Source organism: Gymnogyps californianus, chromosome 12, assembly GCF_018139145.2.
Source record: "Gymnogyps californianus isolate 813 chromosome 12, ASM1813914v2, whole genome shotgun sequence".
Taxonomy (NCBI): domain Eukaryota; kingdom Metazoa; phylum Chordata; class Aves; order Accipitriformes; family Cathartidae; genus Gymnogyps; species Gymnogyps californianus.
Window position 1 is genome coordinate 214,046 of NC_059482.1, and position 14,642 is coordinate 228,687.

General features: G+C 53.6%; 2 protein-coding genes across 4 annotated transcripts in view; one reads left to right on the forward strand and one right to left on the reverse strand.

Moving 5' to 3' along the window:
• AP1G1 (adaptor related protein complex 1 subunit gamma 1) overlaps positions 1 to 3,551 on the reverse strand; it is a 52,908-nt gene extending 49,357 nt beyond the window's left edge. For 2 of the 3 annotated variants that reach the window (XM_050904358.1, XM_050904361.1), the window contains exon 1: positions 3,477 to 3,551. The gene's annotated coding sequence lies outside the window, so the exon portion shown is untranslated. Of the gene's footprint in view, positions 1 to 2,914; positions 2,951 to 3,476 lie in introns of those variants that run through there. The other variant, XM_050904360.1, reaches the window with a different exon arrangement.
• A 2,156-nt stretch (positions 3,552 to 5,707) lies between these two features.
• ATXN1L (ataxin 1 like) lies at positions 5,708 to 11,760 on the forward strand. The gene is given in 2 exon segments (XM_050904023.1): positions 5,708 to 6,309; positions 6,312 to 11,760. Coding segments are annotated over 2 exon segments (2,076 nt in total). The 5' UTR covers positions 5,708 to 5,768; the 3' UTR covers positions 7,847 to 11,760.
• The last annotated feature ends 2,882 nt before the right edge of the window (positions 11,761 to 14,642 follow it).

The window sequence follows — 14,642 nt, forward strand, 5'->3', positions numbered from 1 at the left end:
ATACAACAGAGAACTAGAAAGTAGAAATAAGTAACGTCAGAAAATCAAAAAGAAATTAAGGCAGCAGGGGGCTTCAAAATACAGTATGATAATAAAAGGCATCAGTGTTACACTTTGCATTATACAAAGACAGCGGGGGGGGGGGGGGGGGGGGAGAAAGACATCAAGTAAGGGAAAAAATGCCCCAAAACAAGAGCTAAAAAATAGTCTCAGAAGCAGCGATGGTCCCATTTCCAGTTACATTCAAAAAACCCAAGAAATGTAGCACAAGAGTATTCAAGAGGCAAGCCACCATGCTGTTCAGAAGCTGAGAGGATGACGAGATACAGGACAGTGACAGAGGATGTTACACTGTTCTTAAAGACCTTCAGTTTGAACAGATCCTACGAGCCTGCCAAACTGAATGCAGTCCTACCTCTCTTCTCTCTGCTTCCTGCGGCTACAGCCCAACAACAGAAGTTAGTGTGACTAGGTAAACACTTTTGAAGAGGTTCCCACTCCTGCACAACAGTACATATACACCAAACCAAACAACTCCTGAACTGTCTTCAAAAGGTGCACTGAGCTTTCAACCATTACAAATATTAACCTCAACACCTGCCAAAGAAGAAAATAAATATTTCCGTTTTTATAGAAGCTAATGAATGAAGCATTGGAAGAAGAGTTAGCACATCTACACAGCTGATCAGCGTGACAGATAAGATCAGAATTCCAGATTTCCTGGCTTCTGTTTCTATCAATCACCGCTGACCTACATTACCTTTGTATTTCTCACCTGCCTCATTTCCCAACTAGTTTAATCTGTAAGGTAATCTGGTTATTTTACTTCCTGTTCACTTTCCTGCAGAGTTAAAATTCAAAAACAAACAAAAAAAATTAGCTGCTACTACTTCGTGACAAAACCCCCCACACCTTTCTTTACCTTGGTTAATGCCAGATGAAAGACGAGACGCCACATTTTTACATTCATTAATTGGAACTTTACAATTTGCCAAGTAACTTCAGCTATGCCCTAGAAGTTCTAATCTTAGATTTTACCTACAGCATCTCTGCCAAACAGCAGATAAAGGCTAATACTACTACTTGCGATATCAGCAGATACACTTGTACTCACGTTACTGTAACTCTGTTTTTCGAGTTACAGCCTCATCATATATTCACTTAACTCCAAAACTCTCATCCAATGAAGTAATACTGCTACCAAGGCAGACCAGACCCTTTTCCTCAGAGAACAGCTGAGGATCATCTAGAATAAATTAATGACTTTCAGTCAGAAGAGTTTGTCCTGTTATTAAAAAATACAAAGAAATCAAACAACCCACCTCCTAAAGTTATATACATTGCCAAGTCAAAAATAAAAAAATATTCACACTAAAGAGGCACAAGAAGCTTTACTGAATGAGTGCCACCAACTTTAAAGCACTTAAGATTTTTATGAGCCCTTACACTTTGAAAGGCGACTTTCCAAATCTGAACTGCATTAACCAGTGCAGTCTGTCTGCATGCCTAACAACAGACAAGTTCAGTTCCTTTGCTGCTGTTAGCAACCTTTTTACACTATTGCCTGACAAACTTACTGATGTCATTTCAGTTTACAATGATGCCATTGCAAAACTCTGTATGCAAAGGAACTATCAAGAATCAGAACGTTTTTGTACCCCTTACTCTCTCACCAGGACACCGCAACAAAGGTACTGCAGGACCCCTCCATTCCTATCATACCACCTTTATGGAAAAATCAGATCAGCAATCACAGGAACAAAAAAAAACCAAAACAAAAAACAACCCCAAACGAAAAAAAAAGTAAAATAATGCTTTTTTATGAAAAAAGGAGGAAATCTGAAAGTTCTGTTACACACTGGAGGCAGAAAAGCTGGATCCCTTCACAAAACAATCACCCCAGACTTACCTTCCCCTTCTCAACTCACAGGAATTTAAATACCATCCCCTCCTTCTCCCACCACGGAAGAATGGAGGGGTTCACACTGAACCCCTCAGAAAAAACACAAAATCTTTTGCCTTCATTGACCTCTCAGGTAGCCAGTAAAGTTTTCAAATTCTGTGCCAAATACCAGAATGCACGTAAGTAGGCAAAAGAAAGAATTTGGCAACAGAACAGCACACGCAAACAAACAAAGGAAAAAATAACAAGTGTAGTTGGGGGGGGACGGGACACACGAACGACCAGGCATACAAAAACCAGCTGTGCACTATCACACAGAAGTGGAACAGGAGAAAAAGAAAACTTAACAACACAAAAGTCTCTGCCATCTTAAATGTAAGATGCTAGGGGTACTATGCAGGGAAAAATACACATATATTTTACTTTGTTTAAGCCAGTATGGGCCAAACACACCTTCTGGTCATGCACGTGAAATGTTACCCTTCCAAAGGTGTTCCACTGGGATTCCGTACTGTTCCATTAACATTTCAATGGTCAGAAACTAAAATACATCACTAAGCACTTTTAAGCATTATTTACAATGTAATAAAACACACAACTGTTCTGTCTACAAACTTTAAAAACAACGCTTGCTCCAAAAAAAGCTTATAATTTTTCTTATAGCTCGTGAGAGAAGAGCCAGAACTCGACCAACCCTGAAGAAGAGACTTGAAACTGTCTTTACAGATTGATTCTCTAACAGTAGTCTACCACCAACACAAACCCATACTTGCAGTTTATTCCAAATGCCTTTGGCCAGACATTATAGATTTTTTGCTTCCATTAAAATCCACGCAACCGTAAGACAAGACGCAACACCGTAAGTATTAGAGACGCACTAACTGTAACGCTCTGAGCGGCTGTGCAGCACAAGCAATCAAATACCAAAGGAAGGACGGACGCAAACATCCAAGCTACTTCTTCAGACGCCAAGGCCCTCCAGCACGGACAAAGTCACGCTACGTTTCGTACCGACAGAACTTCTGCAGGTCTACGCTTTCCGCTTCAGGAAACGCTACGCGAGACCACCCGAGTCCCAGTAACGGGGGCTGAGAGAGAATCCGGCCAGCAACACCCTTCCAGCGGGTAAAACCCGAAGCGCATAAAAAGCGCTCCGCTGCGCCTTGGGAGGCAGCAGGCCAGCCCGGAGGCGTGGGGCAGAGTCCGAGACGGGCCCGGACCGCCGGGCGCAGGCAGGGGGCAGAGGCCGCGGCCGGGGGCCGAAGGCGGCCGGCGCGGGCAGGCGGCCCACGAGAAGTCGCGCCGGCAGCGGCCGCAGGAGGGCATCGGGCGGCCTCCGCCGGCAGAAAAGCCCGCGGCGCTGTGGCGGGGCCGCAGCCCGGCCACGGAGCTCGGCGGCGGGCAGAGGCAGCGAAGGCACGCGGGGGCCCCAGGCGGTCGGGACCTCGCGGGCCACGGCAGCGCAGACCCGGCCCGGCCGGCAGCGTAGGGAGGGGAGCGGGCGAGCGGCGAACGCCCGGCGCGGAGGCGGCCTGGGCCGGGCCGGGCCGGCGGGCGCCGCGGCCGCACTCACCGGGCCGGTCCCTGCAGCGGAGGAAGCGGCAGCAGCAGGAGCCAGGCATTCAAAATGGCGGAGGCGCGGCCGCAGCACCGATACCGCAGGCGGAGGGATCCGCGCGCCGGCACGCTCCCCTCGGCCTACCCGGCCTCTCCCGGCTGCGGGCGGGGGCACGGCCGCGGCGGCCTCAGCGGAGACAGCGGCGGGAGGGCGCGGCACCGGCGGCGGCGAGGCGGAAAAGGCCGCTCGCACTACTTTTCTTGGCGGAAGCACCCGCGATGCCGGTCTCGCGAGGAGCGGTGCGTCTGCACCGTGGCAGTCACTGATGACGTCACGCGCGGGGCGGCCCCCTACCCCCCCCACCCCCCCCGCGGCGAGCGCTGTCCCGTGGTGAGGCCGGGCGGGTCGCGCCGCCCGCAACCAGGGTTCCGCGGCGCGGGGCGGCCGGCGCCGGGGCCCGGTCCGCGGGGGCCGCACGGAGCCCGCCGCGGCCCCGGGAGCGCGCAGGCGGCCCGCCCCGCCGCCCGAGAGGAAGGCCCAGCTGCTGGGTGGAGGCCAGCGGCGTTCGCCGCCGGGCGACCGCTCTCAGCCCGCCGGTTTCTGGCGCTCCTTCTTTTAAGCCGTTCGCTTGTGACTCCGGGGACAGCGTCACGCTTCCCTGACATCAGAGGCTCAGCTCTGCGCCTTTGACGTGGCAGCAGGCACGAAGCAGAGCATCTGATGTAGAAAATGTGTGGGGAGGTTGTTCGGAGACCAGTGCTGCGGTGGGCAAGGCCGCGCACTGACAGCAGGACCCGAGGAACGGCTCAGGCTTGTTTTCCAGCCGGGGAGGGGAAACCAAACCGACCTGAAGGGACGCGCGGAGCGGGCGCCGCTCGGGCCTAAGGACAGCGCTGCTGCTGCTGCGGAGGACAGCGCGACGAGGAAAGAGCCCTCTGGGGAAGGGGACCCAGAGCCGGCCCCCGCTCCGGGCAGCTTGTCTCCCTGCGCTCCCCAGGAGCTTTTGTCACCTTAAAAACCCATGAGTGCCGGGGAGCCGCACGCTCGCAGGGACTTGCTGGCAGCACCAAGACAAGCGAGAGACTGCCTGGAGCGCAGGTGCGAGACAGGACGAGGGGTACGTTCAGACCGAAGGCGGAAGGCCGCGCAGAGGAGGCGGGGGGAGGCACCCCCCCCAGCAGCGGCACGGCTGGCTCCCCGCGCTGACAACCGGGCAGGCCGCCGTGCGTGCCGTGTTGCCGGCTGGCCGCCCGGGAAGGTCCGTCCGAGGCGCGCGAGACGACAATCGCCTCACGACGCACACAGCGCTGCCTTCGGATGACTCGCGCCTTGCGACGGGGCACCGGGCACGTCCTCCCTCGGCGGGATGCCGCTCCTCCCGCGCCGTGCCCCCGCCCCCGCACCCGACCCGCCTGGCCCGGCCGAGGTCTCGGCGCAGGCCTGCCCTCCCCCGCCGGGCAGCACGCCCTGCCCGCTAGGGAGCCGGTCCCGCCGCTCTGCGCCGCGGCCTCCCCGGCCGGCTCTCCGCCAGGAGCGGCCCTGCGCCCGGCGGCGGCGGCGGCGGCGGCGGCGCTGAGGGAGGCGCGGGCCGGGGCCGGGACCCGCGCGCTCGGCGCCCTGGGGGGCGGCGCCGTCGGGCCCGGCCGGGCGTGGCTGGTTGCCACGACAACCGTCGCTGCGGGCGCCCCGTGACGTCAGCCGCGGGTGCCGCGGGCGCGGCGTCGTCACGCCCCCTGCCGACGGGTGAGGCGCTTCCGCCGCGCGGGGCGGCGCGTCGCCCCGCGTCATCGCCGTGCGCCGCGGCGCGGGGAGGGGTCGGGCCGGAGGCGGCCGCGGGCGGCGCCGGGGCCGATGGGGGTCGCGGAGGAGGAGCCGGGCGATGGCGGGTGAGCCGCGGGCTGCGGTGGGCACCGGGCGGGCCCGCGGAGGCGGGGCGCGTCTGCGGGCGCCTCGGGCTCGGCGGGGCGGGGCGCGGCGCGGCGCGGCGGGCTCTGGGGCCGGGGGTGGGGCCGGCGACCGGGCTCGGGCGCCCTCCGTCCCCGGGGCCGAAGCCCCCGAGGAGGGCTAGGCGCCGTCGCCTTGGCTTGCTCCCGGGGCTCCCTCTGTCCCTGCGGCTCGGGGGCTCCCTCCGCTCCCGGCGCCCTCAGCGGCTCGGTGGCGGGGCCGGGACTCACGGCTCCCTCTGTTCCCGGTGCAGGTGAGGCGGCGGCCGGCAGCGGGGATCTGGGAGCCGGCGTGTGGCAGCCCCTGCGGGTGCCCCCATGAACGAGCGTCGCGGCCGGGGCTGCCGGGACACCACGGGGCGCCATGAGAGCGGGCCACGAGCGGAGCCAGGAGTGCCTCCCGCCAAAGAAGCGGGAACTTCCCGCCGCCAGCGCTGGCATCGAGGCGGGACGGGCGGGGGGTGCCCAGGCCTCGGGCGAGGGCCCCGAGTGGGCCCGGACAGCTGGGCCGGGTCCCGCGGCCCTGCGCTATGGCCCTGGCGAGGCCACGGAAGCGGTGGCGGGGCTGACGGTGGACCAATATGGGATGCTCTACAAAGTGGCAGTGCCACCCGCCACCTTCTCCCCCACGGGTCTGCACCCCGTGGTGAACGTGAGCCCCCTGCCCCCTGCCTTCAATGTGACCTCGCCAATAATCCAGCACCCGGGGGTGCCGTACCCTCCCATCCACTACGCGCAGATCCCTCCAACGTCCCTACAGTTCATCGGCTCGCATTACACGGTGCCCTATGCTGTCCCTCCTGGCTTCCTGCCTAGTCCTCTCCTGTCTCCTTCCACCAACCTCACCGCCTCTCATGTCCCCCACTTTGTGCCATATGCCTCTCTCTTCACGGAAGAAGCCGCTCCTTCCCCCAGACTACCTCTCCTACCCACACCTTCAACAAATCTGCTTCTGCAATCTCTCCTTCTGGCCAGATGCAGCACCATGCTGGGACCCAGCCGTTAGATACTGCGCCAGGTAGAATTCCTGTTTATTATCAGATGTCCCGCCTCCCACCAGGGTATTCGGCATATGAGACGCCTACGGCAGGTGGAAGCCCAGAGTCTCCTCAGCAAGAGGGTCAGCTGAGTTCAGAGGTAGCTGCTGCCAATGGTGGACAGAGACATCTGGAGCATAATGTGGTGAGGAGGACCAGCGAGGCCGTGGACTCTGCCAGCAGTAAAGCTGAAGACTGTCTGCCAGGGCCCGCGGCGGGATGTGTGGTCGATGGACAGTTCCTTTCAGGTTACCAGACGTTGGGAACAGAGGTCTCTGTGCCAGCTCACAGAAGCACCCCAGACACTGATCTGGAGGTTCAGAGGGTGGTGGGGGTGTTGGCATCTCAGGATTATCATGTTCTGGCAGCCCAGAGGAAAGATGACCCGAGCCCTTTAAACCTTTGCCATAACATCCCTGATCAGCAGGGGGAGTCAAAGGACACGCTGAGGAACACAGTGGAAAGGGCTGCTGCTGAGAAAAGCCAGTCCAGGAGTCCGTATGTAATGTCCCCTGAGGAGCCGGTTAGACAAAGACAATTAACCAAAGGAATGGTGATAGCCAACGGCAAGCCAGTCCTGGTTCCCGTTGGATCCGAGCCCATCAGGTCTTCCACTTCAGAAGCCCTGGTGAGGCGGAGCCCAGATGCACAGGCTCGAGGAAGCGTGCTTGAAAAGGACCTGGCCCAGCTGCAGCCGCCCAGCTCCTCACACTTGCCCTCTCACTTCATGAAAGGAGCCATCATCCAGCTGGCTACGGGAGAGCTGAAGCGGGTAGAGGACCTGCAGACTCAAGACTTTGTTCGCAGTGCGGAGGTGAGCGGGGGCCTGAAGATCGACTCCAGCACCGTGGTGGATATTCAGGAAAGCCAGTGGCCTGGGCTTGTCACGCTGCATTTTGTGGTTGGGGAGCAACAAAGTAAAGTGAGCATTGATGTGCCCCCAGAGCATCCCTTCTTTGTGTATGGCCAGGGCTGGTCCTCCTGTAGCCCAGGGCGGACTGCTCAGCTCTTTGCTTTGCCCTGTCACAGGCTGCAAGTGGGCGATGTCTGCATATCAATCAGTTTACAGAGCATGAATGGCAACTCCGCTTCTCAGGCTAACTACCCTCTCACAGATCAGTTGATATCTACTAGGGAGAGATCTGAAAGAACAGCTCAGGGGTCCAGAGAACCGTCTGACAGAGCTGCTGAAAGGAAGAGCCACACAGATAGGGACAGCGCAGCCCAGAGCTCTCATGCAGAACCCTCTCAGCCTGAGACTGGCAGTCAGCACAGCTGGACAGCCCCAGGCTTCCAAAGATACAGCATGCAGGCAGAGGAGCCTCGGCCTTCTCTGCTCCGTCCCTCTTTCATTCCCCAGGAGGTCAAGCTGTCTATCGAAGGGCGTTCTAATGCAGGGAAGTGATCCCTTGGAGGCTGTGAGCTAGGGCATCCCCTGTAGGTGAGCCTCACCATCAGGTGGAGAAATTGCACAGACTTTGTGACAGGTTCACCAGCAAGGCTGCTTTCTGCCCTGCAGGACTGGATTTATTCCAGTTCAGTGGCTGACCAGTTCCTCTTGGGAAATCAAGAGGGCTCCAGTGCCTCAGGGAGCAGCAACAGGCTAGCTGGGGTAGAGAACAGGGATGTGCTCATGAGCTTGCGATGAGAGCATTCCAGAGGTTGGAGGCTGGGGCTTTCTCACACCTCCCTGAACAACTGATTCCCTGCGGGGCAGGGTCTTAAGCATTCAGGATAGGTGGGGAGATGAGGAGGGCAGACACAGCTTAAGGTAGCAGATAAAATTGCTGAAGATTTTATTCCTCCTTTCTCATGATGGGGAGAGGTGGGTCCCCACTGGAGTTTAGGGGGCTCTACTCCCAGTATCCCTTTTCTTCACACATGCACTTTAAAAGGACCGTTCACCGATGGAGCTCTTGAGGGCAGGATGGAGATGCTTCTCTGGTGGTTCTGTTTAATGTCTCTTCCACTGAATCCAACTGCTCTTTCTTCTTGCAAAGAATGTACAGATTTGAATGAATCACAGAAATTCAAGAGGAAGGACCAAAAGGATGGGTTTGGGTGTAGGTGAATAGGGAACTTGAGCACTTGGGATGGGACACGAGTTGGGATGGGAGACATCAGTTTCCTGCTATAAAATACATTTAATTATTTGCCTCCAAATCAAATCTTTCTTCCCATGTTAATAACTCTAAAAAAAAAAAAAAGATCTCTTGGGCTTATAGCTTTTGCAGAGGCTTAGCCTATGGATGAATGGGGTTGGGGTTTTTTGTTTGTTTGGATTTTGGTTTTTGGTGGGGTTTTTTTAAAGCTGGAGTAAAATATATTCAGCATTCTCTAGGGAAGGATGGAAACACACCCTTTTTCTGTGAGAAGACCGAGACTGTTTTGTAATTAAATCAGAAGAAAACTTTCCAGATGGCTAATTCTTCCCTGCAGGCAGTTTCCTGAATAAGCTCTAGACAAGAGACGAGTGTTTGTGCATGTGCAGGCAAGGTACAAAGTTTCTGCTAAGTACAGTTCTACGATTAGTGTAGGGACTCTAAAAATATCACAGCATCATAGGGCATTTTGGGGTGGTTTTGTGTTAGTTTTTCTGATGCTTCACTTTGGAGTTCCTCTGTAGAACAACGTGATAAAATCAAGAGCAGTCTTTTTCGCGGTGAGATTTAATACAAATGTATATTAATACCTCGTTATGGTAATAACACTCCATTCAAGTGAAGGCTCCTGTAGTTACACTAATTTGCCCTCTCTGATGGTGTGTTATGACACCAGCTCTAACTGCTTAGCTAGAATAAAAAATAGTCACTATTATGTCGAGGATAAGAGTCTTCACTGACTTAACTTGGGTTAAGTATTCCTTGTATTAAGGTGCCCATCTCTGCGCTAGGACCAGGCTTTTGAGAGGATTTCTTTTCAGTGTGCAGGTCCCCGCTAGAGTCCTGATGCTGCTCCTGATGTTCAGCATAACCATTTTCCATCTCCCGTCTCTCATCTTCCTGAAGTTTTCTGTCAGGCATGCCTGGCTGCTAGGGCACTGCTGCTCTCTTTCCCTGTGTGTCAGCACCTCTCCTCGGCGTAGCCGTCCTCGGTCAGCTTGCAGTGGTGGGGTCTCAGGGCTGTTCTGCACACTCTCCAGGAATGTGTCCTGTAATTGGCTGGCTTCAGCTGACTCTGTGACGGAGGGGTGCTCTGCCTGGGTATGAGGCAAATTAGAGAGTCTCCAGAATGTCCCTTCCATCCAGGCCGTCAGTCCCGTTTTCCTAGCACGTTGCTAGCCATTTCTGTTGCCTTTGAAATGTCTGCACCAGGACAGTTTCTTTTCAGGCCTTAGGTGAGGTATGCGCTACTCATGCCTTCAGTGTTTGTGCCTCACGGGGGCTTCTCCAGAATGAGGATGCTGCCTGTATCACATGTAGCTTCCCCCCAAATGACACACCGCTTCCGATCTCATCAGCTGCATTTGAAATGTATGAAGTCATGGTGATGCTGTCATGTGAAGATTCTGCCTCCTTGGATGCAGCAGCTGTGGGAACAGTTGCTGTTTTCGTGGCACCATTTGTCAGTAAAATGTACTGTCTGGGCCCGGGTGCCTGGCCTCGTCCCCTTGTGTGTTTCACAGTTGCTATTCATTGGACTCTCCTACGCAAAGACCTCGATAATGTTGGTTAGTACTTAATGCTCAGGATATCCAGGGTGTCTGTGGCCAAAGGCGGAAGGCAGAGGAGCCCGGGTTCCCTTGCCTGTTCTTTGCATGGTGCATGCAGAGGAATTCAGAGTTGTGGCAGGCAGCTAAGAAAGGGATCTTGCATACGTATGGCGTGTGAATGTAGACGGGCTGGTTGCACGCATAGAGGGAGCGTCTGAGCAGCTGAAGGGTGCAGAGCCCCTCGTGTGCATCTTTGAACACAGAAGTCTCTGTCTTTTAGAGAGAGGGTTTGGAGAGCCTGCCTTATCTCATGTGTGTTACTGTAACTACTACTCCTAGATCTCAGCCGCACTGAACAGTGGTCTGAAATGGCAGACACTGATGTATGAGGCAAGATGCTGTGTGGCTAAAATAGCTTTGTACTGTAGGCAGCTGAAGGGCTGTGAAGGTGCTCGTCCTGGTGTTTACCTGGCCGCTGGCCTGGACTTTGGCTAGCTGGCCATCTGTTGAGTGCGGTTCTGAGCTCTGTGGAACAGGCCAGGGTGAATTTGACCTCGGTGCTTCTGTCCAGAGTGCCTGTCAGTCCCGCTGTTGTGCGTGTTTCAGCTGCCAGCTCTTCTATGGAAGCAACAGTTTGGGGCACATCTCATGGTGGGGCACTGAGATGAAGAGTCTGGGCATCTGGCTGCTTGCCCCAAAGGCGGTGGGCAGGAGGGGGCCACTGGCGGCCCTCTAGCCCGGCTTAGCAGTACTCGTAATCACTGGAATCTGTCCTTACTGGGTTGGGCTGTGTTGCTCAGCACCTGTGGTGGTGGTTGTGTTGAGCGTTGAGGCTCTCCTGAGATAGGGAGTGAGACAGGCTCTGCTGTAGGCAGAAAGGCTATGAATGAGCCCGTGGAGGAGGCTTTTATTTCTTAGGTTTACAGGGAAGGGGGGCGATAAAGCCAGGAAGACATTGTGGAATGAGATGGTTATCTGGGCTTTTCTGCTGGCAGAGATGTGACAGGCTTCTCAGAGAAATATACTGTTTTCCTGCTGCTATTGTGAAGGGGAGGAGAGCTGTGGTCTGTCCTACCCAGAGGAGGAGGAGGAGGAGGAGGCCTCCTGGCCTTGGTCTCATCCAGCTCACACTCTGTGGCAAGAGTCTGTAGGATGCAATAATGGGTGTCTGTAGCCGTCTGTCCCATCTCATGAAACATTCCTTGGGTCAGCTGCCCAGCAGAGGCCAGGCCTGCTCCTAGGCTGTGCGTACACTGTTGCTCCAGGCACGTGAGACTTGCTCCAAGCGACGAGCGCTCATCACTACCAGACTATGCAGAGGAAGCTCTGTCTGGAAAGAAGGAAAGCTGCAGGGGCCCCTCTGCCTCCCCTTTCCAGCAGGTGCGCAAGTATAATGCACTTTTCACATTAAGTGTCCCCACCCCCGTCCCCACCCCACACTTGAAGTCACTTTCCCCCGTAGAGAACTAACAATCCTTGTTACTCAGAAAGTATTGTAAAAGAAACTACAGCAGCTTGAGTAGCCCAAATGCTAGTTCCTGCCCACAGCAGCACATGTGCCTTTCCCTAGCGTCGCTCACAACTGCTCTTTGTCTTTCAGGCTGTCCTAGGGCCTGAAACTTTGCAGAAGCTGCTCAGATGGCTACGAATGCACATTCTGTACAGAGTTTGGCCCAGGGTGTGTTCCGTGTATGGCTTAAAATGCTGATGGTCAAGGCCCTTCCGCGGTCTTCACATCTGTCTGTGGAGGACAGGACTTGCCCCTAACGTCCTTCTAGGCTGCTGCCACCCCGCCCCGCGCATGCACCCATGCACATTCTAGTTGTTTTCCGCTTTCATGGCACCTTAGCGCCCGGGGAGGGTCTGCCCGTGCAAAGCAGAGAAACAGACATGTCGCACTGGGGGAACCGGCTGGGCTGCCCTGAGGCAAGGAGGTCTTTGTAGATAAGTGCTGATCCCTCAACTATAATCCCAGTTATGTAATGGCTGTATTAACATGTAACCGACCGCATTGTATCTAAAGCCTTAGAACTAGTCAGGTGCTCCCCTCCGACCTTGTTCCCGCCCCCTTCCTCCTACCTGATCTTTAACAAAGCATTAATAATTCTAAGGATAATCTCTATTTTGTTGTGCTTTTTTTGTAACTGTTTTAAATAAATCAATTTGTACTGTATATTTGTACTTTTGGTGAGATCCTTTTTCCTGTTTTACCATTTTAAGTCTGTACTTGGCTACACACAGATTGTATTTTTATTGTTAATGCTCTTATGAATATTGCATTTAACTTGTTGACTCTGTAAACACAGTATATATCTATATATATATCTATATATAAACCAATAGCTTTTCCTTTGGTGTTTGAGACTTCTTGCTCGTCTGTAGCATCAGTGATCATTAGGATGTGGCTTCTCTGGTCTTACACAGACTGATCTGAAGACTTGTGACAAGGGCAAGGTAAAGGCTGTCTGACAGGTGGATTATAAGCCGTAATTCTGTGTTCAAATACTTTTGCTTTTACGTGGTCTTTCTTGAACCCCTTGGAATAATGATCAGCTGCCAGTGACGCTGCAGGGAAAGTTTCAGCTGCAGATTGCAGAGTGAAGCTCCATCTCTGCTGGCCAAGCAAAACACGCAAGATAGAGCAATAGCAAATACTGCAAGAAGCAAAGTCTGTCGGTTTGAGTATGAAAATGGACAGAGGTAAGAATAAAAGTGAGAGATCAGTTCAGAGGACAAAGGGATACGAACAAGGGAACGTGGAACTGAATAGATCCTTTCCAGATCTGGTGCCTTTTCCCAAAGAGAGAGAGGCAAGGATGGCTCCTGGATGTCAGTTCTATGTGATGAACGATATGTTAAAACAGCTTCTGTAAGCTGAGGAAACAAGATGTTACAGTGGCATGTGGAGGAAATTGTAGCGTTGAAAAGATTAAATGCTTTTTGTAGCAAGTGTCCACAAGCCTGTCTGTAAGGTTAGTTCATTATCATGAAAAAAATGCAACATTATGCACTTTGAAGGCAACTATTGTAAGCATTAACTAGGGCTTTAAGGGACTGCAATCAAAAGTTTTTCAAACAGAAAAAAGAGGGAAAAATCAGGTTTCTAAGTAGGCTGGCCGAAAGGTTTTGCTTCTTGTTTTAACTCTACTCTCCTGATCTCAAGTAGGAGTCTTGTGGTCACCATTTCTGACTTAATGCAGAGAAACAGCCATCGGAGAGAAGACGGTAGCTCCCAAGAATTTAGACCACCATGTAACTGTACTGCAGACCTTAACTGGAAATGCTCTGAAAGCAGTAGGGGGGTCTTCAGGCTACAAAACATAGATGGGTGGCACACCAGTGTTTGGTGGGCTGACGTCTGGAAACCACAAAGCTATAGCGTGCATTTTTAGATGCTCATTCTTAAAGAAACCAAGTAATGGAGAGTGTACCACCCCTCTGCCCCCCCATGAGCCCTTCTGTGCTAATGTTTGCCTTTTCCAGTTTAAACGTGCCTAGATTTAATTTCCATGCTTGCATAGTTTCATAATGATTTCTATTAGCAATGGGAACCTTTTCATATAGGTACAGACTATGATTACATTTTGCCTTGGCTACCTCTTGAATAAACTAAAGGCGGCTTAAATTCCCTACCCTCTGGCAGGTTTTTCGAGACTCAGTTATTGTAGCTTTCCATGGCTCCTCCCCAGCTCACCCCTCTTCCACATTCCTCTCATTGGTTTTGCTGCTGAGTGTGGAAGCAAAAGCAACTTTCTTTTCTACCTGTGTGGTTCTGTCTACTAATGGTCCCCCCCTCGCCCCACCGTGTTATCTGCAGTGACCACTGAAAGTCACTGTTGGTCACAGAGGAATTTACTATGAGAACAAATAACTTGAGTGTGATCCGTGGTCCTAGATGAGCAGTGTTGCGTTTGGCTGTATTGAAATCGTTGAACAAGCTCAGCTTACTATGAAGTCACAGAACGGCTGAGGTGGGAAGGGACCTCCGGGGGCCGTCTGGTCCAACCCCCCCGCTCAAGCAGGGCCACCTACAGCCAGCTGCCCAGGACCGTGTCTTCTGAGTATCTCCAAGGTGGGAGACTCCACAGCTTCCCTGGGTAACCTCTGCCAGTGCTCCGTCACCCGCACAGTGAAAATGTGTTTCCTGATGTTCAGAGGGAACTGCTGGTGCTTCCGTTTGTGCCCATTGCCTCTTGTCCCGTCGCTGGGCACCACTGAAAACAGCCTGGCTCCATTTTCTTTACACTCTCCCCTCAGGTATTTATAAACATTGGTAAGACCCCCCCCTCCTCCCTCAAGCCTTCTCTTCTCCAGGCTGAACAGTCCCAGCTCTCTCAGCCTTTCCTCATAGGAGAGATGCTCCAGTCCCTTCACTATCTTAGTGGCCCTTTGCTAGACGCTCTCCAGTATGTCTGTGCCTCTCGTGCACTGGGGAGCCCAGAACTGGACGCGGTACTCCAGGTGTGGCCTCACCAGCGCTGAATAAAGGGGAAAGCAAATCCATACAGTACTAGAGAACTGACCTACCCTTATTGTTTACCATTCAATC